The sequence below is a fragment of the Megalopta genalis genome, chromosome 4 (genome assembly GCF_051020955.1).
Source record: "Megalopta genalis isolate 19385.01 chromosome 4, iyMegGena1_principal, whole genome shotgun sequence".
NCBI classification, from domain to species: domain Eukaryota; kingdom Metazoa; phylum Arthropoda; class Insecta; order Hymenoptera; family Halictidae; genus Megalopta; species Megalopta genalis.
Genome location: NC_135016.1, coordinates 19,546,471 through 19,572,300, shown reverse-complemented (window position 1 = coordinate 19,572,300; position 25,830 = coordinate 19,546,471). Strand labels below are relative to the sequence as shown.

Sequence of the window (25,830 nt, the reverse complement as noted above, 5' to 3'; positions counted from 1 at the left end):
TGTTTTCCTTGTACATACTTCTTCTATATTAGTTCAAGACATCGTTGCTGCATTGTTGCAAAAGTAAAGCGACGATGGGAAATCCCATTTGTGAGGTCTCCTCTCCGCCACTTGCAGCAAATTCCGAGTAGAATCCCTGACATCATTGGACACACTAAACAACAATGGACACACTGATCTTGAGAGTAGAAATTCAAAAAACAGTCTGGAGCCTGAGAGCTCTGTGTTCACGATCTATTGGGAATCTGTACTATAACGCAAGCTTGCGTCTACCTCCGATTCCATGTTGATAGTCCTTCTACTTAGGCGCCACCTTGTAAACCCCAGTGTAACTAAACTTGTCAAATTTGTTTGCTCTTTATTATCGATATCATGAATTTTTATGCCAAAACGGTATGGGTTTACGAGGTGACATTTAAACACCTTAAATCAGCAACTTTTTCATTATTTATTGGTATATTTCTTATTGGTATTTTTCATTATTAATTGATATATTTCTTATTGGTATTTTTCATTATTTATTGGTATATTTCTTATTGGTGTTTTTCATTATTTATTGGTATATTTCTTATTGGTATTTTTCATTATTTATTGGTATATTTCTTATTGGTACTTTTCATTATTTATCGGTATCATTCGAAAGGAGAAGGTTCGATGCAGTACGCGAATGTCAAACTTTCATCGACAAGATTTATCCTGTGGCATAAAACTGCTTGGATTCCATGGCTTCGGCATCATCGATTTTTGCCTTAATTTCTAAGAGATATCTGCATCACGTTCTGGTTCTAGAATCCAGAAATTGAATTACCGCTTCTAAATCGTCATATGGAGATTTTAGTTCGTAGATGTACGTAATGGACAATAGGTGGCAGTTAAAACAGTGCCCCGAAAATCACCTATAGAGTTGCAGCCCTCTGGTTTACGACTCCAATGACTCTATCACGAAATTCGGTGCTGTTTGCGGTGTTGCACGCATTGAACTGTAGAAATTCGTAATGATTTCACGATATCTACGTCAACAATCAACGCCGCGATTTGTTTCTCACTAAAAATTGGCTACCACGGAGGTAATACAACGGTCGATCTAGTTTCGGAAGAGATATTTCGTGTCTAAACAGTGTGTGAAGTTGAATTTATTAACCTTGTGTCGGACGCTTCTCGGACTTGGCGACACGTTAAGCGTTGATCGTACAGAGATAGAGACGTGGTTCCGTAGGGCCAATCCAAAAGATAATAATGAGTCCGCTGAATCGGGGACCTCTGCTAGGACCTAGAGTGCCTCCAGCTGGCATACGACCTCCTCCGCCTCCCAGGTTTGGCGGTAGGCTTCCACCTCCCGGTTTACCTCCAAGAATGCCACCGCCACCCATGAGTCCGGTTTTCGGTCCCATGAGACAGAGACTACCGCCTCCACCGAGACCAGGTGGTGTAAGCAGACCTAGCGGACCTATGCCATTGTTTGGTCCTCGAGTGAGAGGTATGGCTCCAATGGTTCCCCCAATGGGTCTACGAGCTGCTGGGCCCAGAGGTCCACCGATGAGGCCCTGGTCGAGAAGAGGATTGCCACCCCAAATTTTACCACATATGAGACCACGCTTCTCCATAGGAAATGGGAATGCTAAAGGCAAAGCATTGAATAATATGAAAAAAGTAAGCAAGTTAGAAGTAAGTATGATTTTTTGAAATTATATATTGTATTTATGGCATTTAAGTTGTAGTTTTAGTGTATTTATTTTACTTGTATCGGTTAGTAATATTAGCGAATGGAATTTCGAATATTATGAACGAATCACATTTTAGTGATAATGAAAATATGAATTCATTATTTGTCTATTGAAATTGATATTTAATGAAAAATATTTTAAAATCTAATTTATCGAAGCGATTGGAATTTAAAATTGTTTAAGTGTATATTTTGATGAGAAGATATTATTTAGGAATTAGAGCTGAAGAAGCCATGGATGACCGATGAGATTCGTAGTGAAATACAAAAGAAAAATAAACTGTATGCAAAATCAAAAAAGAATAAAGATGCAAAAGAATGGGAAGAATTCAAGGATTTAAGGAACAAGGTCACAAGGATGATCAGAGAAGCTAAAAATGATTATCTCGCGAAACATCCTGAACAGGTACCGTTTTCATTAAATTTCCACAGACAAAGCATACGTTAATGCTTTCTTCTCTTGAACTAACAGTTCCATGAATAAACTGTGTTCTTTTTTCACACTAATAAGAAAGAATATGATTTCTGGTATACTTTGGAAAAGATATTAATTGAAAAGTATGTCTAACAAAAGTTAGCGAATGTTCATAAAAATAATTTATGATCATACTTTGACATACTACAATTAAAAAATAATACATCTGCAGTCTTATATTTGCATAAAAGAATGATTAATGTACACAGCAAGGAGCAATAGTGTTTGTAAATGCAAAATGTAAATCAAACAATCTTTTGTTGTAGTTGCTAAGTGTTTAGTTTTATAATAATTACTTCAGTTTTGGTTTCTCATGTAAGTTATTCTTGCCACAGTTGATGGATTAGAGAAATTTTGGATTAATCAAAATTTGGAAACAAAATCATTCAATTGCGATGGTGTATTATCTTGCAGAAACATGTAGTTAAATATCCTGTGTATTAATGTAACTTTAGGAAACATATTTCTTTTTATCTTTGGATTTTTATTGTATAGACACTTCTGTTCCTTACTGTATTACAATTCCTTATTATATACCTAGAAACTTTTATTAAATGCCAATTGTTGGTTCATTGAATCAATAATATTGATATAAAGTTATGATATTGCATTCTATTGCTTCTAATAAATATTTGACATTTATTTGTTTACATTGTACAGCCATTGTTACTAATATAATATGCATTTAATTTTACTAAATAAAATAGACCACCCTGTACAAACAAGTAAAATATAATTAAACAAATTTATTGCATAATTAATATCTTCTCCTTAAATTTCTCTATTGCTTGTTTATATTAACATATTGATTAAGGACTGTATTTGGTGTATCATAGGCACAGTAATACAACCTCTCTATTCCTTTTAGCCATTTACAGTAAGTATTAGAAAATATTTTTTTAAACTCAAAAATATTCTATTATCAACAGTAATTTCTTGTACAAGATTTTATTTTCATAAAATTATTGACACAAAGCTAGGAATTATGTTATACTTAATTAAGTAAGTAAACCATAGAAATCATTAAATAACTAAGTTTTTAATAATCTATTCTTTACAATTTTTGAGTTTGTCAACATATTCGGACACATTGCAGAACTTTGCATATGTTATCTCTTTATTTAAATTATTATTATATATTTTGAGTTAAATATTCTCAATGAAATAAGATTTTTATCGTTATTAATATTGTAGCTTCCGTAAGTTATGTAATTGGTACTTATTATAATAAGTATTCTTTGCACCAGTATATTTAATCGGCACTATGTAAATTAATCTAACACTGTACCATCATAGTTGACAAATTGCTTTGATTACAGGGTGGTCAAAAAACTGATGATAAGAATACGGTTGAATCCGAGGGTGTTCAGAAAACTGAGAATGCGACTGAGCAATCAGAACAAACGGAGCTAACGGAGGAGAACCAGCCTTCCAGCGAACAGGCACAGTCTTAAAGCTTCAGGCTACTCCTCCTATAAAGAATTGAACATTTGAAATTACATACACAAGTATTCTGTTTTCAAACTTCAGAACGATTCGATTATTTCTTACTTTTGTGCAGTATGTTGATAATACTGCTCTTTGGAGATATTTGTATCATTTCTTTCAATTGTCAAAACACGAATTTTGTATTATCCGCTTTCTGTCATTTGTAAAATATCATTACATTGCAATATAAGTTTTGTTTATCTCTTTCTTCTATTAGCATTTATAATATAAGTGCATGCCAATTAAACTATCATAATGGATTAGTTTGAAAGAATAGACTTTAATTAACATTTGAATAACCGACATTCTATCATTTCTTTGTCACACTATATAAGAAAGGAAAACTGAAATTGTTTGTGTCCTCTTAACTCATTGGTATACGCTTAGAAATGTAAAATTTTGTATATTTCTTATTTCACATAGTTTCATGAATAGTAGTATTAGATGTTTATAATTTGTTCTTCATTATATACATTAGGAACTGGTCTTTAGAAGCTTTATCTTGTAAAACTCTTGTTATGTTCTTTGACCAGTATACAGTGCTGCGAGCTATAATATTTCCTATTGTAAACTTTGTCGAACACAAATTTTCAAAATCATTTGTTGGTATATTTTACAGAATGTATCATGTAGCAATTTAAAAGCAAGATTTGTTTGACATATTCAAAAGTAAATGCTTTTTCTACATAGCTTGTGGCTCTGTATTCAAATATGACAATTTCTGTAATTGTTTGTTAGTATATGTCCTAGTATTGAGTACTTTTTATTAATTTCAACAATATATGACTTCCATAAAAGAACTTCAGGATAACAAGCATTTTGTAATTAAGATATGCGTATTGTAAGAATAAATCGTATTTCTATAAGTTCTAAATCTGGTGTCCCCGATTACTCTGTGATCCATTTAAGAAACAGCAATTAAACACATGGCGTCGAATAATCGTTCTGAAATATGAAAATGATCTCTTTGGATTTGACCTAACAAAGAACCATTTATGCAAGATGTATACTGTTATTTAAACTTGTATCGATTAGATACATTTTATGGCACAGTGCAACATGAACAGATAGTAGATTTAATCAGTACTATATGCAATAAGTAAATTTTATTCAATGTGCATTATTAGATGTATTAGGTTTTTCCAAAATAATTTACATTTAGAATTCAATATGTATTTTAAGGTCAACTATATTTTCAATTATGTCTTCCGTTTCACATTTCATATTTGTATCAAATTGTAATATATACCATACGTTGTGTTGGATATAAGAAAGCTTTCATCAACGATAGGAAAATTGAACCGAGTATCAGTGTTCAAGAAAGTAGATGGAAAATCTGCGTTTGTATCAGTTCTCTCAACTTGAAGGCTGAATTTCTGAATACCCTGGAAAACATATAAATGTGTAACATATGATGAAGTGTGTCACATAACAGCACAAGTAATCGTTTCATGTATATACACATATACGTACATTCTTTTTTGTATTACAAATGTCATTTATATTTATGCAACTTTGAAAAAATACTTCTACAACTCCACGAACAAGAAAACATGTTTTGATTTTGGGAAGAAGCAAATTTTATTTGTTTTTGTAAAGAAGTTCTTCGTGTATTAATATTATATTAACTTATCCATATTTGGAAGTTTTTGTGACTTGAAAGCGTATTATTCCTTAATAGTTGTAAATAATAAGTTCTACAACATCGATAAATATTACAAAATTATAAGGAATAAAGGTATGCAACAGAGATTGTTAAAAATTAATGGAGTATTCAGTGTTAATGGTCACATATTAAGAAGTATTTTTGCATTGAAACTCGGTGTACGTAATGTATAAGAATATTCGAAGTTACCATTTTTAGGCTCATCTTTATCCAAGCGATGAAGAGCCGTACGATCAGAGAGACGAAAATTATACCAGTTCAGAAGAATGTGAGTCATATTATTGTGAATTATGTGACAGAGATTTTTCATCGGAAGATGATCTTGTTGAACATAAAAAACAACATAGAGTTTGTGGTATTGCTGGGTGTACCTTTTCTGCTCATCCATTGCTTGTTGAGAAACACATCACCATGCAGCACAATAGTGGTTTATATGATAGGATGAAAAATTTAACTAGTCCGGAAGATATTGATAAATGGATAACAGAAAGAAAAAAGTAAGTTGTATCACAAAGTGAAATTTTTGCAGATTTTAATAAATAGCATTACAGAAAGTATCCTACAAAAGCTAATATAGAACTGCGAAAAGCAGAAGAAATAGAGAAAGTACAAAGAGGAGAAATAATTAAACAGAAGGCAAATTTTACGCAACAAAAAAAGCAGAAATCATTACGGTTTCAAAACAGGAAACGAAAAATGCCAAGAACAACCACACAAATGTGGTGCGATAATGTGCAAGAGGAAAAATTATACAGAGGTTTAAAAGAATTTCCTGGGACATGTAAATATTTAATAATTGCATTTATCGTTTCTGTTTTTCATTCATATATATTTTTACGTATGTAAAAACGTTTCAGTAAGTTTACGAAAAACAGAGTTGCAAGAGGAAGATGAATTTGATCACAGAATTGTGGATGATGAATGTGACAAGAGTGTTAATTTTATTTCCGATGAAGAAGGAACACCAGTTCTCTTAATTGAGCCGGTTATTACTGCCTCTTCTCTATCTACTTTGGTAGCAGATTATGGGAGTGCATCTGATGGTAGTGAGTATAAACATCAGTTAACAATTTTTAATAGATATTTGTCACTATACATTACAAATATTCTTAGGTGAGCCACCCGAAGAAGTACCAATTAAAAGAGCAAAAGTTGAAGATGATATTGAAAAGGATGAGGTACAAAATATAAGTGAAATTGTTAACAATGTAAAAGAAAATAAAGATGTAGAGCAATGTTCAAATATAACATCTCAAGAAAGTTCAAATACGAAGGACACCACAATTTCACAACATAAACATAAAGAAAGAAACAAATTAAATCAGTATTCAAAAGATACAGAACAGAGAAGAATTGTAGAGAAAAAACAACCATACACCTCGCAACTGTTAGAAAGATTGCTTTCGCGATCGATCCAACATGAAAGGAATTTAATCTGCCAATGTATAAAATATATAGTAGATAATAATTTTTTTGATTAATGGTAAATTAATATTTAATGAACACTGATCTACCTCGACTTTGTATTCTTTCTTAATTAAAAGGAAAATAAAAAGTTCAAGATATAATAATTTATATATTATTTATTTACATATATTAATATATATTATTTACAATAAAAGTAAAATACTTTACACCAGTCAAGTTTTAAACGAATGTCGTTTTCTTTTTTTAGACTGCTTCTTTTGGAGTTCTAAGACATTGTCATCTTCAGATATTCTTTTTTCACTACTTTTTATTGAAATGAGACTTTTGCTCTTTTTTCCAGAAAGAGCGTCTTTCCAATCAACTTCTGAACCTTTAATGGCATATTGATCTAAATTTTCCCTTTTCAATTTTTCCAATTCAGTTCTTTGTTTTGCTTTCAATTGCTGAAGGACGTAATAAAACATGTTATATAAGAAATAATTGTATAATAATTGGTAAAAAGATTACTATACCTTAGCCGCAGTTTCCAATTCATCGTGTAAGCTTTTCCCAATTACTGGATTAAGTTGTACATTCTCAGCATTAAGTTCCTTCCTCATCATAGTATTTTCAATATAGTTCTCGGATATACCATTTAAATACTGTATACATTTACGTATAATTCGATTGAACAGACCAAGCAATTGTGAAGCTGGTAAATTCAATTCTTCCGCCAATTTATCAACAGTTTTATGTTGTAAGCCCAATCCTAATAATATAGCCTGAAAATAAAGGTATTATTTTTATACTATAAGCAACATGAAATTTTAATTAAATATTACCGATTGTACTGTTGATAAATGAGTATCGCCCATCATATTTAAAAAGTATAAACGAGCTAGTGGTGGTAACAGATCCATTATCAAATGATAGTCTGCCATGTTATTACTATACATAGCTAAACGTTTTAAATCATATGAAGTAAAGTGTACATCCAATGCTTCTTTCTTCAAGGCTAAACAAATAATTAATTACATTTGAAAATAACAGTATAATCTGACGAAGTAAAAAATAATGTATTGTTAAAGGTAGACTAACTAGTGATGTCCGCAGAGAATGTTTTATTCATTAGTATGCTCAATGCCAATGAAGATTGGTATGAATTAAATGAGAAAGACAGTAGTGTAATAAATCGTCGTCGAAAATCGTTCCAATAATCTTGCAACCACCTAACATCCTCCTCCTGTTCGGAACTGAGTTTATACAACATTATGCAAGAATGCTCGCCTGTAATATCGTTCGCAGTTTGCCTAAAACGAAAGCGGGACACAAAATTACGCATCTATCTCTATTGCACATGTTTTAGAAGAAAATGTTATTGGTACAAATACGAACCTTAGGTAAACAGGCACGAAACTAGCCCGTTTCCAAAATTTCAATAACTGTTCAGTAACACCGAAAGACACACCTAAATAATCCAGACTTTCTGGAGGTCTTTCACTTAGCTTCAAAAGTAGAGGCGGCAAGGAGGCTCGAGGTTCTGAAATTGACAACTATGATAATGATAAATTCTCACAAAATTGTATTTTAAATATAATGGATATATTTACCAATTCTCTCGTCAAGTAAACTAACTTCTTCATCTTGCACTTTAGAGATTTCTATAGTTGGCGTTTTCGGAGATTTTTCATTGATATTAAGTATTTTCATTTCATAGTATTGCTTCAGTAATTCTAATGCACGACTGCCATATCCCATCTACAGCAATTATTAATTATAAATTAATTTGTCAGCATTTTACACAATTAAAGTACACAAATGACAAATTAATTTACCCCATGATAATCCGGATGTGTCGCGATGCGAACGATACGCGCACCCGCTAATGAAGGAAAATCTTGATCTTGATATTGTTGCGCTATAGTCCAAGGTATAAGATCACCGGCTGCCCTGTGCCCCCGCACGAGCCCATCGTTTATGGTGCTCTTACTCACTTCACCTTCTAAGCAAATCTATATATTACAGAAACATTGGAACTACATTAAGTAATTGAGTTACTTAAATATATTCAACGAATCATAATTTATTACATTTCATACGCTTACTTGAATTACTACTAATATCTCTGGCAACATTTTCTTATTCGAGTCAACTGGACCCAGAAGACAAAACAGATGATGCGCTGGAGCATCAGACATCATTTGCAAGTCATTCGGACTATTCTAAAAAAATTTTCGTATTAAATATTTTTTGAATTTTATATATGAACAAAAGTGCGAATTCTATGTTGTTCAATTATATTCGATAAGAATTGTTAGAGTGATATTTACTTTGTAATGAGAAGCGACGTAGAGGGCCACCAGTCTTTGTAAAAATAATTCGGATGCTTTGTGGTATGAAAATAGAGAATCTCTAGAAAAAAAACATAACATATTAAAACATTGAAAAAAAATATCTATTCCTATAAGTACCTATATAAATACCTGTTTATATAATATAACTGACACAAATCGGGAGGTGGACATCCAGATAATATTGGTGTATTTGTGTTAGCATTTAAGCATAATAAATCACATAGCCATTGCTCGACTGAGTCGCCTGGTTTGTAACGGATAGATTCTTCGAGTGTAAGTTCATGAAGTTGTCTACCAATGACGGTTTTTTCGTTCTGCTCCTTATCAAGTTTTTCATGCTTATTAGAACCAACCGTTTGGCTACGTAATTGATGCAATAATTTCAGTGACAACGATCTACCTGTGCCCTCGTATCTGTCCAGAGAAAATTGTGTATTAAATCGTGCAACGTGAATATAAACATAATAGTATATTCTATGACAATAATATAGAAATTAATTTATAAAGGAAATAATGTGTATACCCATTGATAGTTGACGCAAGAAATACTAAATAAGGACCAAGCATAGCTTTCACATAAGGGAGAGGTATTGCAGCAGCCTCATCAATTACAAGTAGTTCAGCTTGAGCTAATTTATGCGCATCAGTTGGATGAATGTACTGGAAAAAATTATATTCTTTTAATATCCTTTGTAAAATTATATCATCTAATCTATTATATTAATCTTCTATCTATACCAAAATGTAGTATACATGACGACTGTACCTGAACTGTTTGTCTGTGGTCCCGGAAAACATTTACACGGACAGTAGCTTTATTAAATTCAGGGTTTGTTGATTGTACTAGTCCATAATCAAGATGTTCTTGATATCCAAGTGCATCAAAGCCTAAAATTGATAGAAACATTTAATACACAGGTAAATCTGACACATTGCTCTAATTGTATAATAATTTACCTTTAAAAATGAATTGAAATAGGGTATTTAAATTCTCCGGACTTGGACTAGAAATATAAATGTTTGAATAACCAAATGTTATGGCACCAGCAATAGCTAAACCCAATGCTGCAGATTTTCCACGTCCTCTAGCAGCAGTTAAAGAAACAGTAGATCTTAATGTTTTCTCTGATATACATTCAATGAATTTAAGAAGTGCTTTAGCCTGAAAGATTTATTTCAACCATGTCATTTATTAAATATAAGCATTTAGTAGTTGCTTTTAATTTAATTTAACAAACCTGATCAATTGTTTTGCAACAATTAACAAGAGAAGAAATGGGTTGTGTGTCTTTTAAATTTTCTTTTAGTGCATCCAATTCTACATGTTCTCCAGAAGTAGTCAATTTTTGGACAGCTTCAATTTTCAAATTGTGCGATGATAAAGGTAATACATTTAATTGATCATCGACAACTAGGCATCTTTTACATGATGCTAAAGATAGGAGGAACCTTTCATTAAAGCGACCTACAATATCCTGCAATAGATTGAAATAATGAATTAATTACATAAAGTAACTTTTCACTTAATAAGATAAATGTATATAACATACTCGATGTGCTTCTGTGCGGAACCTTTGATGTACATCCATATTTATTGTGTACAGCTGCTTCAGTGAATTTACAGACTGTAGAAGGAATATGATAATACCTCCTCCTTCTACAGTTTCGATAGTACGTGCTAACAAATTTGGTGTAATTGCTTCAAAGTCCTAAACAATATCAATCAGATAATAAGTAAATAAGTAAATAAAATAAATATAAGGTACAGAAGAATATGAAACGTAGCCTTACTTGTAAAACACACATGCCATAAGTATTTCCTAATATCTTATGAGTTTCATTATAGTAGCAATAACGTATATTAGTGGATACAACGAATGATTCGAATGGATCATCCTCGTTAACATCCAACTTCCCAGATCTAACTTTTCTTTGTAAGGACTTCATTTTCTTCTTTCTGTGATTACTGAACCCCAATTCCTTTTTGTAACACCAAAGAACAGATGGTCTAGCTCTTATGATGCTTTTCGATAACATATGATGAAGTAAAACAACCTGTTTATAATACAATTTTTAGTTCTTTTATTGTTAATTATTATTATTCTTTTATCTTCATTTTTAATTCTACTTACAATGAATAAATGCTGCAAATGATACTATTATAGCCCATTGCAACTTAAATTCTAAATTGATAGTGAGATGAATGAAAATTTTACTTCAGAGACTTTTACTTACTTGGTCTCTTGCTTTTTCTCCAATAACGATAAACATCGTTCGGTGTCCAGTCGCAACACCATTTTCGAGTAAAACTCGAATACGATTATCCATCTTTTTAAGAACCATGTTTAAAATGAATTTTTCTATCTAACCTTAATAACACGCACGCCGCGTATACAAATGATGCTGGGCATCGCTAGGCAATATGTATATATGCATACAGGAAGTTCCATACACATACGATCATTTTCATTTGTCGGAACAAATGAAAATGATCGTATGTGTATGGAACTTCCTGTATGCATATATACATATTGCCTAGCAACACCTAGCATCATTCGTTTATAATACAATTTTTAGTTCTTTTATTATTATTATTATTCTTTTACTTTCATTTTTAATTCTACTTACAATGAATAAATGCTGTAAATGATACTGTTATAGTCCATTGCAACTTAAATTCTAAATTAATAGTGAGATGAATGAAAATTTTACTTAAAAAAAACTCACCACTTTTGATTCATTGAAATTGTAATTTTTACTGTAATAAACTCTGCTTAATATGTTTTGACCTACGCAACTGGTAAAAGAACAAGAACTAAAATGTCTCATGTCCAGACATTTTATTGTATAAACAGTACAAATAATAAATATAGAAAGTGTAATATAATTCTTTTTTACAGTTGTATAATAATAAATAATTCTTTTCCACATTCTTTTTATTGAAAACATCAGATTTGTTGTCACAGTGAAATTATAAATTTGTTATTATTCGAACACATATACATATATTTGTAAATGATATCTTAATCACAGATTATATATTCTTGAATAAAATTTAATGTTTCTTAACATTGGCTTGTTTATTTAATATAAGATATCAATTTTTTAGGTACTCATCGTGAATGAGTTCTGTTTGATTTACATATACGTTATTACAAACAATATATTTTATTGAAACAGAGAATGGTACTAAGTAATAATTAGTAAAGGTATCCACAAATATATTAAAAGATTTTAATAAAATATTCATCAAAATATTATATGAATTTAAGAATAGATAGATACGATATGTATATTCATTATGATCGGTCTAAAGATAACAGCTATTCATAAACAATACGTTTTACAAATTGAAAGTTTATAATAATTTATGATACTAAATGCATTTAAATTGCATATAAATAACATACAAAACATTCTGGAATGTATATTGCATTATCGCATATGAAATATTAATTCTGTATCATATATAAAAATATTAATTACATTTTTAAAACATATCTATCTTCTTTGTCGTGTAATAAAATTCATTTCAATTTTGTAATACATACATATTTAAACTATATATATATATATATATATTCTTCATAACTTTCACAACGCTTTAAGTACATTTTCTGTAAATAAAAAGAACATTTTCCTTTGTTATCTGCCTTTCATCTTATATTTCGTTATGTCTAAATTTTTTATAAATAATTTCCTTTTAAAAGCTGTATTCACTGAAATAAATCGAAGATCTACACTTCGATTTTCTTAAAAATAGCTGCACTACAATTTGCATCACTATAGTATCATCACTTCAACTCTACGTTATTGACATTTTGTCACATACATATATCTCAAATAAGTCAGTACAACTAGTAAATGTGATAACGGAAGGCAATTGATTTTTTCTTGTAAACGCTAAAATTATTTAAAATTTAAAATCTTATTTGCAGAGGATACTATCTATTTTCTGTTGGTGTTTTGTCTTCCCATTGAACTTGACCTGGTGCAATAAATTCTAAATCACTGGCATCATCAGAACTAGATATATTGTCATCATCAAAATACGGTTTTGTTACTTCATTCGTTTGCATATGTCCTATAAAAATAGAATACAGAGAATGATAAATACACCCAACATCAAACAATGCAATTTTATTATGGTGTAGATAACATTTTTCCGAAGCAGTAATACTTACCATTTGCTGGCCTTCTAAATATTTCAATTTCTTTCTCATCATCATCAAAAAAGCTTGTTCCGTCTTTAAGTAAACTGAATGCGTATCCGCTTCGATTATTTTTATGTGACTGTTCAGAAGATGTACAGTTTGCATACAAGAACACAGCACAAGTAATAATTCCAAAGCATATAGTACCTAAGGGAAAGCAATTTTGAATAATTATTCTTCAAGAAAATTAAATTTACTTTATATATATATTAATATTTAATATCTTACTTATAAGTATAATGAAGACAATTCTGGGCATTCCTAGGAACTTGTCGTTATATCTTAATTTAAATATTAAATTTGAAATACTATGTATATCTGTTGTAACGAAAACTTTAGTCTGTGGAATGTAACCATTTGCTTTGGCGGTTATAACATGAGTTCCAGGTTGAAGTAGAAGCCAGTAGGCTCCATTTATTCCACTTTTAACATGGTGTACAGAATTATTGCATGATAAAATAGCATTCTCCACTGGTTCGTTATTCTTTGTAAGAACAAATCCCTTCACTCCATTGTTCAGCTTATCTACCATAGCCAAGAAACTATCTTTATTATCTTCAAATACGTTTCTTGAATCATCTGTAGCACAACATGTAATGTATGCATCTATCATCAAAGTACTAGTATTTAAGTAAATATAATCCACTAAGGAATGTTCTCTCTTCCCACCAATTCCATTTCCAGCATGAATAACGCCATTAATATTTGTATTTAACCCATGATCACAGATTGAATTGTTTGAATTCATATGAACATTGTGTTTTATGTAGCTAGTTACTAAATCTTGTAGTACAGCATCATCATCAGTTTCATACACGTGTTCCGGTGTTTTACCATATTTTCTCGCAAAGGGAATTTCGATATGTTGGGCACCAATATTTAAATTGATTGCTAGCATTGGATTAACTTTCTTGAACCAATTAATTACTATACTTGCTTCGCTAGAAAGCTTTGTTTTAATAGGAAATTGTAGATTATCAACGACAAGGGAAGAGCACGATAGGTTCTTATTAGGACTTTGAGTGAAATCTGGGACAATATATATTGTGTACTTATCTAAGTAATTTGTAACAGTAGTATTTTTTCTATAATGGTCCAAGAGATATGTAGCGAAATGTAGCAAGACTTTGGACGTCACCTGTATGCCATTAGTAACACCAGCTACAAATGCAATTGACGGACGGCCTATTCGTTTGTAATTATTTTCAGCACCAATCTCTAAATACATTATGCGAATACCCTTTTCCGATCTTCCCATAGTGTGCAAAATAGACAATTGTGAATACTTATCATTTAGCTCAGTTAAAGCTTTGTTCAAAGCATTTGGCTCAGAATCTTCATTATCTTCTTCATATTTCTCCAAGTCTGTATTACTTTTTATCAGCTTAACAGTAAGATCGATTATATTTTCATTCTCCACATGAACGTTTACAGATTGCTCCACGTATCCTTCACAGGTGAATACGAACGTATATTCACCAGGAAGTAGAATAGTCTTAAAGTAAGCCATATTCTTCGAAACTTCATATTGCATCATTCCGTTTTTAACTACAGCTTCTCTCAAAGGAACATTATTAACATCCGTTACCATTGCCCGAACACCAGTTGATAAGCTATGAACAAGTTGCATCAGAGGCAGTAAATTTTCTCGCCAAGTAATTGGAATAGATGCGGCGGGTGGATACTTGCAACAATCCATGTTGATACTCATCTGAAAATATTTTAGATTAGAGTAAAATTATACAAAGGCAAATTACAATCGTAAGGACTGACATCATTCACATCTATTACTTACTACAGGAATATTATATTCATTCTGAATATAATCTTGCACTTCTTTAACTTCGCTATTAAGAATATTACACGTCCTTTTGTGCATTGAATGTTCATAATTTTCGGCGAGCGTTTTATACACATGCAATTTATTGTCTGTATAACTACAATAATGGTATGAAAGTGTAAGCTGTTTTGTTAATTCATCTAGTGAATCGGGGGTTTCAGTGTTTTCTTACCTAACTTTACGCGCTCCACTTCCTAATATAATGATCACATCATATTCTTCATTAGTTATCATTTTCTTAAATGCGCTGCTAACTGAATTTATCTGATCAGAAGTTGTGGTGCGTTTGTGCAAGATTTCCTCGCCAACTTCGCCTTTCACTATGGGATTGCATTCTTGATTATCAACTATATTATCAAAACCTGGATCTACACCGGGGATAATATGTAGAACAGAATTATTTAATATCCGCTGTATAGGAGGATCTCCAATTTGATTTCCCATAAGAATATGCGTAGCTAAACGTAGTAGAATTTCTCTACCCACTGGTTGGGAAGCAAATAGTCCCCCAATTAAACCGATGTGAAATTTGTTTTCTTCCGGTGCTCCCATCTACAAACGTATTGAAAATGAAATATTCGATGTAGTCGTAATACATCTCATTTTCATAAAGAGATACTTACATCGTGGGTAATTTTTAACGAATGAATAGCCATGTTAATTAATGAACTTCCAGCTTCAAATTCGGCAGTGTTTGGTTGATGACTTTCTAATTCACTGAACCGGGCATTTAATTCTGCATTTTTTAAGTATACATTCTGTAAATTTGCTATTAAACCGAAATCATATGCAGATGACCTGAAACAGGAGTTTATAATTGTTACTTAAACTTATTATATTTTATGAATGCTGATACGTGACAACATGTATACATATCAAATAAAAAATGTTTAAAATTCGAAATTTCATATTTAATGTTTAAAAACATGAATTTCTAGTAAACAACACGATATCGTTCTCAATACTTGAAAATAGGACTTAAAATCCAATCAACAGGAAACAATTTACTAATTGCACGAAAATGTTATATTATATTTGTTAATGTTCTGATCTAGTACTTTAAATCCAGCACATGTTTCATGAGATATTGAAGTATTTACTTAATGTTACTTGGAGCTTAAATTTCTTCATAAAACGAAATTCTTATTATTCCTTATTAAATATGATCTGCAAATTTCTTATGATCTTATTCTGAAAATTTTAACGTTTGTAAATGTTAAGATATTCCCTCATTTCATGATTATGAGAAAAGGCTGCATATAATTATACCAATGCTGAGGATCATCACGCATTAATGAGAAGTCCAATGTCGTTTCTCCTTCACCCATATTATCTCCCTCGGGTACAATTACGCTCTGCGTCTGTGGTTCATATCCTACTGCACTAACTGTAATATTGTATTTTCCTGGAACCAAAAGCCGCCAATAATCACCACCTTCGGCTGCGTGGATATCATGTTTAATTCCATCCACAGATATTTTGGCATGAGGTATAGGGGTGCCGATTGATGAACGTACTATGCCGTGTACACCTTTTCGAGACTGTAAATCGTAGTAATCATAATTATTCTAATATAATATAAACGCGGATAATAGTAGTATTGGACTGTATTATTGTGAATCATGTACCATTTCAATAAGACGTAATAGAGGTTCCCTATTTTGCAACCAAAATGTTGGCAATTCAGTACTATTTGGGAACTTTGTGCACCCAACTTCTAACGTAATCTCAAAATCATTGCTGTGAAGGTAATTGTAGTCCTGCATTCCTCCACTCACGGAGTACCAGGCAGCTCCATTAGTTATTCCATCTGGGAATTGTTCCTCGAGCAAACTTGGCATATTAAGTTGTTCATTTGGAAGCGGTGGACAAGGTTCACCAAGGTGCATACGGGGATGAGCGTTTGAGTATGCTAGTGCTAATGCTTTGAAGACAGCATCATCTGGACTCACATTTGGAACATTAGGTGCATACTGTGGCGTATTATCGTATGGATAATTTGCTACCAATGTTCCCCCATGAAAATTAGCAGAAAGTACGAATGGAATTTCTGCGATCCAATTCATTACCGCTTTTGTTTCAGGTTCTTGTTTACCATTTAACTGTAACATAAATTGTGCAAAAGTAAAGATTCTGACAAATAACAATAATAGCAAATGTTTTACTAATAGATTATTATTCGTACTTCATTTATTCCATACTGATCAGGAAAGTTTCTGTTAAGGTCAACACCCCTAGCATTTGATCTTCCATGCCCTCCAGACACGTCTCCTTCTTGAGAAATTTCATATCCATCTGGATTCATACTTGGCATTACATGTAATCTGACATTTTTTAGTATTTTTGTAACTCTTTCATTACTTTCATAATTTTCGCAGAGGTATCTTAATAACAACAATAAAATTTCTCTGCCAACAACTTCGTTTCCATGCATATTTCCTATATATTTCACTTCTGGTTTATTTGGACTATGTTTCCCAGGATTTTCTGTTATTTCCATCACATATAATTTACGTCCCTTGACTGATTTTCCTATACTATAGAGTCTTGTAATATTGGGGTAATTTCCGTTTAAATCCTTCAAATATTTTTCCATTTTTACATAATTGTGATGCTTAAATTTGGTATCGTGTAAGAATCCATATTCATCTATAGGTCTTACTATTTTTTCAACTTTAGATGAACTTAATTTGCCTATTCGGAAACAAATACATTATTATAAAAAAAAGAATTTATGAATATCAATAATAAGACTAAATTAAACTTGTATTTAATGGTTTTTTTCATGTAAAACAATAGAAAAGTCAAATAAATTAGAGTAGATAAATGAACAGAGAGATTGATCAAAAATGCATTTTAACACAAGGTACAGAGAAAATAAAACCTTAATAAAGGTGAAAGCAATAAAATGTACATCAATGAATTGTGTCAAGCGAATGATAACAAATTATAGGAGAAGGTTGGAAAATATTTAAAAGAATCTAACTCTTTTTTTTTCTGAGGCAAATATAATATTTTATTTTTAATTCCAGATATACATTTAGTTAAAACATGGTGTACTATACATCTAATTACAAATACAATCTTAAACATCGCTCACTGTTTTACATTCTTTCAACATAATTATTGAAATTTCATAATAAATGTTTATTATAATGTATCGTGCACTAAAAAATCATTGTACTTTAAAAAATAAAAAAAAAATAACATAGAAATAAGTAACGTATGTCTTTTTATTAACATTGTGGAGTATGTGGATATGTTTAAAATCTTACTAATGTGAAGATTCAATTAATTAAATGTGTAAAAACATATTTATAAAAAAATATATATATTAGTATTTTTAAGTGTTTGTCAATGTAAAAATGACACAAGAGAGCGTTCAAATAAAAAATAGATCACAGTTCACAATGTGTTTGATAGTAAGTAATCTATGGCTTAAAAATTGGTAGTTACTTAGCATTGAAAAAGACATGTTAAATTCTTTAGCAATATGTAAATTCGGTACATAAGAATGTACTAAATTTTTATGAAATTCATACTCCTACATCTTGTTTCAAATAAAAATTGTAACAAATGTAAATACTAAAGAAAGAGACTCTTCTCAATTATTTGTACCCCTAATATTTTGTAATTAATTATTTTTGTACACATTATTTCTCCATACCTTGTGTGTATATTTTGTATGCTTGTAAAATATAGACTATAATAAAATGCATGGATATTTCAGAGGGTATCAAATGATGTTGAGTGGCTATTTTATCGTATTGGTGCTGTAAAATAAAGAAATAAAAACACATAATGAACGAACATAATGAACCAAGAAGAATGATGATGGATAAAAAATGAATGGTAAGAAAGTAATACATCAAAGTAACCATTTCTATTTGTAAGAAATGGATAAGAGAATCAAGTTACATGAGAAAATAATTTAAAAAAGTTTATGTAACACAAAGAACTTATATCGTAAGCTGCATAAAAATTAATTAGTAGTCGATGTCTTCATAAGAGCGTATTAGTTTATACAGTGGAGAATATTGATTTAAAAGTGGTAACATACGAGGATAATCTATGTCTTGATTACCTTGATCATCAAAGGAATCCTGTTTCAAAGTAAAATTGACAATAGTTGGTTCACCTGAGTTTACTGTAACTCTTACTGTTTTACTTGGTTGATATCTACAATAGAGAAAAAGAGGAATGTAACATTGCGAAATATTTTATTCTATTAGGCAGCGGCTTAATGATATGTTAATTTTATGTTTGTTATTCAAAGTTACTTACCCCCATGACTCTGCATGAATTAAGTAAGTCCCGGGCAGTAATAGACGCCAGTATTCTCCACGATTTGTTGTCGAAATATTATGGTCAATTCCTTCTACAATGATATTAGCTGCTTCTAACAGTTGACCATCAGTATCTCGTACAAGCCCTAAAACGAATAGCTAAGGTATATTTCATAACTGGTAATTGACCACATTTCATTAGTATTTTCGAACCTTTTACTCCGATATGTGCTTGTTCAAAATACTTTATAAGAGACTCCTTATTTAACATCCAATATTCTGGCATCGTTGAAGCATGTGGATATTTACAACAACTAAGTTCAAATGTGATCTCAAATGCATTAGAACCAGCATAATTGAAATCTTGCATACCACCGATCACTTCGTACCTAAAGCATATGAAATTTAGTTAATTTCTTGAATAAATAATAGTTCTCTTATAAATAGTAATAAACAATATATACCAATAAGCTCCATTGGTAACACCACCTGCAAAATTGTCTGGACGACAAGCATTGCCTGTATGCATTTGTGGGTGATTATCTGCATACACATGGGCTAAATATTTGAACAGTTCGTCATCTGGACTTTTACTTTCGATACAACAGGTTCTTGAAATTCTGAGAACAAGTATTTTGATTAAATAACTGCTGCAATGCAATACTGAAATCGACCTGGAATGGCATTCGATACATAAGACTAAATATGATTTTATATTGTTACCCAGAATCATATGGATAACTGGCTACGACAGCCCCTCCATGAAGATTTCCGGACAACACAAAAGGTTCCTTAGCTATCCATGTCATCACAGCTATTGTTTCATTCTGACGTCCATCCAGTATGTTACCACCATTTTGTAGTTGACTGGTTCTCCTATCGAACTGGTCTGGAAAGTCTCGATTCAAATCGATATGATTTGCATTCTCGCGTCCTGAGAAATCTTTCTTCGAGTCACATTTCCCTTCCTAACGCAAGACGTAAATTTAATCCATACATGTTACCAAATACAATTAATTTAGATAAACTGTACATAGTAAGATTTAAATGTTACCTCTGATTTTTCAAAGCCATCAGGATTCATAGATGGCATAAGGAAGATATCGGTGTTGTTCACCAACTTCGTAATTCGCTCATCTTTTCCATAATTGTGCAGGAGATATTGAGCAAGATAAACCAACAATTCTCTGCCGACAGCTTCATCACCGTGCATATTGGCAACATATTTTACCATTGGCTCACCCAACTTTCGTTGGTTGACATTCTCGGAGATTTCGAGAACCAACAGATCTCTGCCTTCCACGGACTTCCCTATGGAGAACACTCTCGCCAAATTAGGATACTTCTCGGACAAGGTATTGAACAACTTCTTAAGTTCCTCGTAATGTGTGTAGTGAGGAGTAATGAAGTCTCCATCCGACTTCTCTTCAGGATTAATCGCATAACCATTTATAACCCCAATTAATGAGCAAATAAATAGCACAACATAATAGATAGCACCTGTCCGTAACATATTGGAATGAATATTGGCAGAACAATGGAATAGAACTGTTCAAATCTCAGCAAGACATCCTACACAGCCGATTATATACATACATACAACGTCGATATACATAGCATACTGATATACTGATGACGTCCGCAAGTCCGCCAGTACATATGAGCGTGGGTAGAGTAGAGTAGGTAGAGGGGGGTAGGTAGAGTAGGGTAGGGGATGTACAATTAACGAGATGCTGTACGCGTGTGTGTTATCTTCTTCATTCTGTACAACAAAAATTATTTAACGCTTACAAGTGATTCACGATGCAGTGCGTATAATTTGTATCTACAGTACGTGTACGTAATATTATCATTATGTACACGGTGCATTCATGTACTTTACGTGTACTTTACATGCCCTGATAACTTTCTCCACTTTTTCTAACGCCCACAGTTTGTCACAGATGATACTACATCCCTGATACATAAGCGATATTTGCAATTCTAATAATGTTCCGTATTTTCAAAGCAGTTAAATAGAATTTTAAATACAAACTAGTATTATAAACGAATTACGAAATATTAGAAGTGTGTGGGATCAGAAAAATTCTCGAGTCCCGATGGTCGGTACGATACGGGAAAATATTGAGCGGAACGAGATCCCGAGGTATTCGGGATTCCCAGTTCCTAAGGATTCCCGAACATTTTGTGATTTTAAAAAAAAATCTGGGATTCCCGAACATATTCAGCGCCTCTTGTGTAGAGAACTGAAACTACATTCGGAGCCCGTACAACGTTAATTAGCATCGCGGCAGAATGCTGAAACTGCTACCCAAATTACCAGCGTTCGATTTTGGTTAACAGTTTCAGCGTTTTGCCACCGACTAGTTGGCGCTGTACGGACGCCGAACGGAGTTTCGAGACTTCGCCGCAAGGGGCGCCACCTGACGGAAACTCTGCTATTTTGTAATTTCCATATTCGCAAATGTCACCAAAAACTGTTTCGCATGGCAAATACAGATTGCAAGACGGAAGACGTTGCGCTTGACTTCGACGAATCGTGATCGACGATTAATAAATTCATTATTTCCTGCTGTTTAATGTCACTGACAATTTCTTTTGTTAGACAACCTTTTGAACAGTCTCCAGTTTATCATTCTACAAATGTTTTAGTAAAAATAACGAATGAAACTTCAGATGCGGAGTAACGTTCGAATAATTAATCTATCGAAGACATATTGTCTTTATAGCCATAGTTCGATATATTTTCTTGGACAAGGAAAGGAGTGAATAAATGTATGTACCTATAGAAGACGAATTTTTATATTATTCATCCGCCTTTGTTCATTTATTTTTCTCGACGAAGTTCAGACCGCTGGGAGACACATGAACTGGAACAAATTTTTCACCGGTGCCAGACACCACGGGGACGGCAAAAGCGAGGATGAACCAGAAACGGAAGACGATGACGCAACCGACAGCAATGCCACTGCTTCCACCGAGAAAGTTTCACATTTCCTCGGAATACGTTTCCACCATTTTCCTCACGACCGTTTCTACCAAGTCTGCATTAGAAACGTTTTCTTATCGATCAATGCAATGACCTTCGTGAGTGATCATTAAATAAACAACTTACAAGGATACCTAAAGAATGGCGCTATCGACTATATTTTTATCTCATCGATCCGCAATAACTTTGACACGGGAGAAATAAAAACTTTCAGCTTTCCGAGAAGAAACATCTAATTACAGAGAATGAATTAACCTTTTAGGTACGGCTGAATTCTGCGCGAGGCTATTTCTCTGGACGGCAGAGTCTGATATGTACTGTACAGAGTCTGATACTGTATATTCTGTCTGTATATACAGGGTGTCCCAAAAATGTCTCGCAATTCGAAAGTGGCGGGTTCCTCGGATCATTTGAAGCAGCTTCTTCCTTTACAAAAATTTTCTCCGAGGCACCATTAACGAGTTATTAACGAAAAACAGTGACCAATGAGAGGCGAGCTCGGCTGGCGCGAGGCGATCGTGCCAATGAGCGGAACTAGGCTTCGCGCGCTGGTTGGCTGGGCCGCCTCGCGTCAGCCGTACTCGATTCTTATTGGTCACTGTTTTTCGTTAATAACTCGTTAACAGTGCCTCGGAGAACATTTTTGTAAAGGAAGAAGCTGCTTCAAATGATCCGAGGAACCCGTCATTTCCGGATTGCGAGACATTTTTGGGACACCCTGTAGACTGTAGTAAATCGATGCGAAGACAAAAGAAGTGTGAAACAATGCATATGAAGACGATTATTTGGTCCAAACGATGAGCGAGTGAGCTACTAGAGCAAGCCACTATAGTGGCGCGTCGTCCAGAGAGATGACATCCGCGAAAGCCACTATAGTGGCGTGTCGTTCTGAAAGATGACATCCGCGAATACCGCTATAGTGGCGCGTCGTGCCTAAAAGGTTAAGAAACAACTAGTACTCGGAACGTTTGTTTAACTTTTCTTACAATAAATGAAGCTTGCAGGCATAGTCGGCGTGGTAATGTCGGTGTGGACCCTCACCGACGAAAGGATAATGTCCCGATTGATTGGACATCGGATTTTCCTGGTCGCTTTACTATTCGTCGGTCTCGTTGGCTCCCTCACATCATTACTTGGGATAATTAGTCTTGTTCGAAAACGAAAGATGTACCTGAAGACTGTTAGTTCGACTATACTGTCGTTGAACAAAAATATTTTAACACGTTACCGACCAGTGATTAATTAATATTTTCTTTAAAATTTCGATTACTTATACAGTCAATTCTCCCTAATTGGACAATTTGAGAAAAGGAGATACGACTATTCGAGCTTTGCGGCTCGTTTTCGTAGTTGTTGGTAATCGATAAATATAATAATCTAATCTAATCTAATCTAATATAATATAATATAATATAATATAATATAATATAATATAATATAATATAATATAATATAATATAATATAATATAATATAATATAATATAATATAATATAATATAATATAATATAATATAATATAATATAATATAATATAATATAATATAATATAATAATAATCTAATCGCGGTAACAACCGTGAGACTCGAATAATCGTATCTCCTCTCCCCAAATTGTCCATTTCTGTATCCAAGCTAATCGTCAATTAAGGAGAATTTACTATACTACCTCAGAAATCGGAAAGTAACGTGTAACTAATCAACCTGTAATAATTAGTATAGAACGTTATTCTATTTCCAGTACGCGATTCTATGCTTGTGCTTTCTCTGCATCATTTTCGTGACCGCTATATCGAGCTTTTGGATCTTCGAAGAAATTCTGAAGAACGTACAGGCAGACATGATCACCGCCATGAAAAATTACGATTCCTTGTCGTCGAACAGAAGGTCTTGGGACAGCACCCACAGATACGTGAGAGACCGTATTAAAATGATTCTTTCGTCTTACGTTGTTCCTGCCGCATCGTACGCTCCAAATGTTAATCGAAATTTGTATTTCAGTTGAAGTGCTGCGGGATCAAGTCCTCGAACGACTGGGCCAATTATCAGATCAGTATCCCTAAGAGCTGTTGCGCCAAAGCCATTGAACAAGTAATTAATTTTATTCAGTGTCGTCTGTCTTTGGCTTGGCGGATTTATGGATTTTTTGTGAACGAGTGCAGATGTCTGCAACCTCGTTAATCAGATTCCTTTTAAACGCGATTTCATATTAATGCTTTCAGTGTTTAAGCATGACGGAAGCCGTAGCGTTCAAGGTCGGCTGTCTTCGGAACGCTGCGCTTTTGCTGAAGTCGCACGTTCATGCCATAAGCATAACGGCTCTGCTGGTTTTTTTGATCCTGGTGAGTCGATGAAAATTATTTAACACTGCGTTCGGTTTATATTTATATTGTTTTATATATTACTATTTAATTTTATTATTTTATATATTATAAAACAGCTCTGCTGATTTTTCTGATCCTGGTGAGTCGATGAAAATTATTTAACACTGAGTTCGGTTTATATTTATATTGTTTTATATGTTATTATTTAATTTTATTATTTTATATATTATAAGCATAACAGCTCTGCTGATTTTTCTGATCCTGGTGAGTCGATGAGAATTATTTAACACTGCGTTCGGTTTATATTTATATTATTTTACTCACGAATTATTGAAAGAAAGCGAAAGAGAAGACGAATTAAAAAGCTCGCTATAAGGACGAAGGATATAATCCGTGGTTTTTCACAATTTTACTATCGTTCTTCCCGAACAAACAATAATCCGAGCGACGATTAATCATTGTCTTTCAGGTAATGAATTTCTCATTCGCCCTCTGCATCCTGTGCCGATTGAAGGAACGCCGATCCAACAGATGAAAATCATCCTACTTGTTCGGCGAATAATAATGAAGCAGAACAACTCTATAATCGCAATGTAACAATTATAGAGGCCGAGGGCGAAGGATCGATACGCGCGAGGATCGAGAAGAGAGAATAAGAAACTGCCCGATGAAACGTTTTCCCGTTTTTATTATCATATATAGATCATATATTTTCTGAAAACACTTAATATATTGTACTTATGATAGTAATATTGTAAGTTTATTGGACATGCTGGTTGGGTGGCGACACGGTGTGCGCCTGTCATGGCGGCGATTTAAAGAGTTCCACGTATTTCTTTCACGATCTCGTTTCTCCTGCTTTCGTTTCCTTTTTGTTTTCATACTTTTTCTTTCTTGTTTTTTTGCTTAAAACTCTTTCGAGAGCTTCCGCGACGATCGCGGACGATCCGTGGATCGTCGTGAACGCCGCGGGAGAAAAAAATACATCTATAAAAAATTATCTCTCTGGCCATCGGTGCTCCGTTGTCCTCGAAAGTGTTCCCGAAACGAGTCCTTTCTTTGGCTTT

At 32.9% G+C, this 25,830-nt stretch overlaps 4 protein-coding genes across 5 annotated transcripts; 2 read left to right on the top strand and 2 right to left on the bottom strand.

Moving 5' to 3' along the window:
- The first annotated feature begins 918 nt into the window (after positions 1 to 918).
- Positions 919 to 6,923, top strand: LOC117221894 (nuclear FMR1 interacting protein 1-like). 2 transcript variants are annotated; one of them, XM_033473191.2, is made up of 6 exons: positions 919 to 1,650; positions 1,938 to 2,129; positions 5,551 to 5,849; positions 5,904 to 6,133; positions 6,210 to 6,398; positions 6,466 to 6,923. In XM_033473191.2, exons 1-6 carry the CDS (start codon positions 1,237 to 1,239, stop codon positions 6,831 to 6,833), a joined length of 1,692 nt encoding a protein of 563 aa, XP_033329082.1. In that variant the 5' UTR covers positions 919 to 1,236; the 3' UTR covers positions 6,834 to 6,923. The 2 variants fall into 2 exon arrangements, with proteins under 2 accessions (XP_033329082.1, XP_033329081.1); XM_033473190.2 differs by having other exon boundaries at positions 920 to 1,665.
- On the bottom strand, positions 6,918 to 11,529 carry l(1)G0020 (RNA cytidine acetyltransferase l(1)G0020). The gene is made up of 17 exons (XM_033473189.2): positions 11,349 to 11,529; positions 10,905 to 11,168; positions 10,664 to 10,822; positions 10,352 to 10,588; positions 10,071 to 10,275; positions 9,880 to 10,001; positions 9,637 to 9,773; positions 9,243 to 9,527; positions 9,090 to 9,171; positions 8,865 to 8,981; positions 8,595 to 8,771; positions 8,370 to 8,517; positions 8,155 to 8,299; positions 7,858 to 8,069; positions 7,602 to 7,774; positions 7,293 to 7,541; positions 6,918 to 7,223 (listed from the first exon to the last, which is right to left on the bottom strand). The coding sequence occupies exons 1-17, from the start codon at positions 11,454 to 11,456 to the stop codon at positions 6,993 to 6,995; spliced, it is 3,051 nt and encodes a 1,016-aa protein (XP_033329080.2). The 5' UTR covers positions 11,457 to 11,529; the 3' UTR covers positions 6,918 to 6,992.
- A 502-nt stretch (positions 11,530 to 12,031) lies between these two features.
- svr (Carboxypeptidase D svr) lies at positions 12,032 to 21,106 on the bottom strand. Its single transcript, XM_033473208.2, has 15 exons — positions 20,508 to 21,106; positions 20,177 to 20,421; positions 19,918 to 20,073; positions 19,667 to 19,842; positions 19,452 to 19,599; positions 19,252 to 19,346; positions 17,353 to 17,861; positions 16,796 to 17,269; positions 16,437 to 16,708; positions 15,791 to 15,965; positions 15,340 to 15,719; positions 15,123 to 15,264; positions 13,556 to 15,038; positions 13,298 to 13,474; positions 12,032 to 13,197 (listed from the first exon to the last, which is right to left on the bottom strand). Exons 1-15 carry the CDS (start codon positions 20,964 to 20,966, stop codon positions 13,058 to 13,060), a joined length of 5,031 nt encoding a protein of 1,676 aa, XP_033329099.2. The 5' UTR covers positions 20,967 to 21,106; the 3' UTR covers positions 12,032 to 13,057.
- Positions 21,107 to 23,394: 2,288 nt separating this feature from the next.
- Positions 23,395 to 25,513, top strand: LOC117221892 (leukocyte surface antigen CD53). Its single transcript, XM_033473187.2, has 5 exons — positions 23,395 to 23,622; positions 24,181 to 24,351; positions 24,441 to 24,530; positions 24,662 to 24,781; positions 25,233 to 25,513. Exons 1-5 carry the CDS (start codon positions 23,434 to 23,436, stop codon positions 25,296 to 25,298), a joined length of 636 nt encoding a protein of 211 aa, XP_033329078.2. The 5' UTR covers positions 23,395 to 23,433; the 3' UTR covers positions 25,299 to 25,513.
- The last annotated feature ends 317 nt before the right edge of the window (positions 25,514 to 25,830 follow it).

Coding starts and splice junctions, on each gene's coding strand:
- svr (XM_033473208.2), bottom strand. CDS start 20,966: ATGTTACGGACAGGTGCTATCTATTATGTTGTGCTATTTATTTGCTCA. Junction 19,347..19,451: donor ATTCATGCAGAGTCATGGGG/GTAAGTAACTTT, acceptor TCTCTATTGTAG/ATATCAACCAAGTAAAACAG. Junction 17,862..19,251: donor GGATTCCTTTGATGATCAAG/GTAATCAAGACA, acceptor GTTTCCGAATAG/GCAAATTAAGTTCATCTAAA.
- LOC117221892 (XM_033473187.2), top strand. CDS start 23,434: ATGAAGCTTGCAGGCATAGTCGGCGTGGTAATGTCGGTGTGGACCCTC. Junction 24,352..24,440: donor GGGACAGCACCCACAGATAC/GTGAGAGACCGT, acceptor TTTGTATTTCAG/TTGAAGTGCTGCGGGATCAA. Junction 24,531..24,661: donor GCGCCAAAGCCATTGAACAA/GTAATTAATTTT, acceptor TAATGCTTTCAG/TGTTTAAGCATGACGGAAGC.
- LOC117221894 (XM_033473190.2), top strand. CDS start 1,237: ATGAGTCCGCTGAATCGGGGACCTCTGCTAGGACCTAGAGTGCCTCCA. Junction 1,666..1,937: donor AAAAAGTAAGCAAGTTAGAA/GTAAGTATGATT, acceptor GATATTATTTAG/GAATTAGAGCTGAAGAAGCC. Junction 2,130..5,550: donor TCGCGAAACATCCTGAACAG/GTACCGTTTTCA, acceptor TACCATTTTTAG/GCTCATCTTTATCCAAGCGA.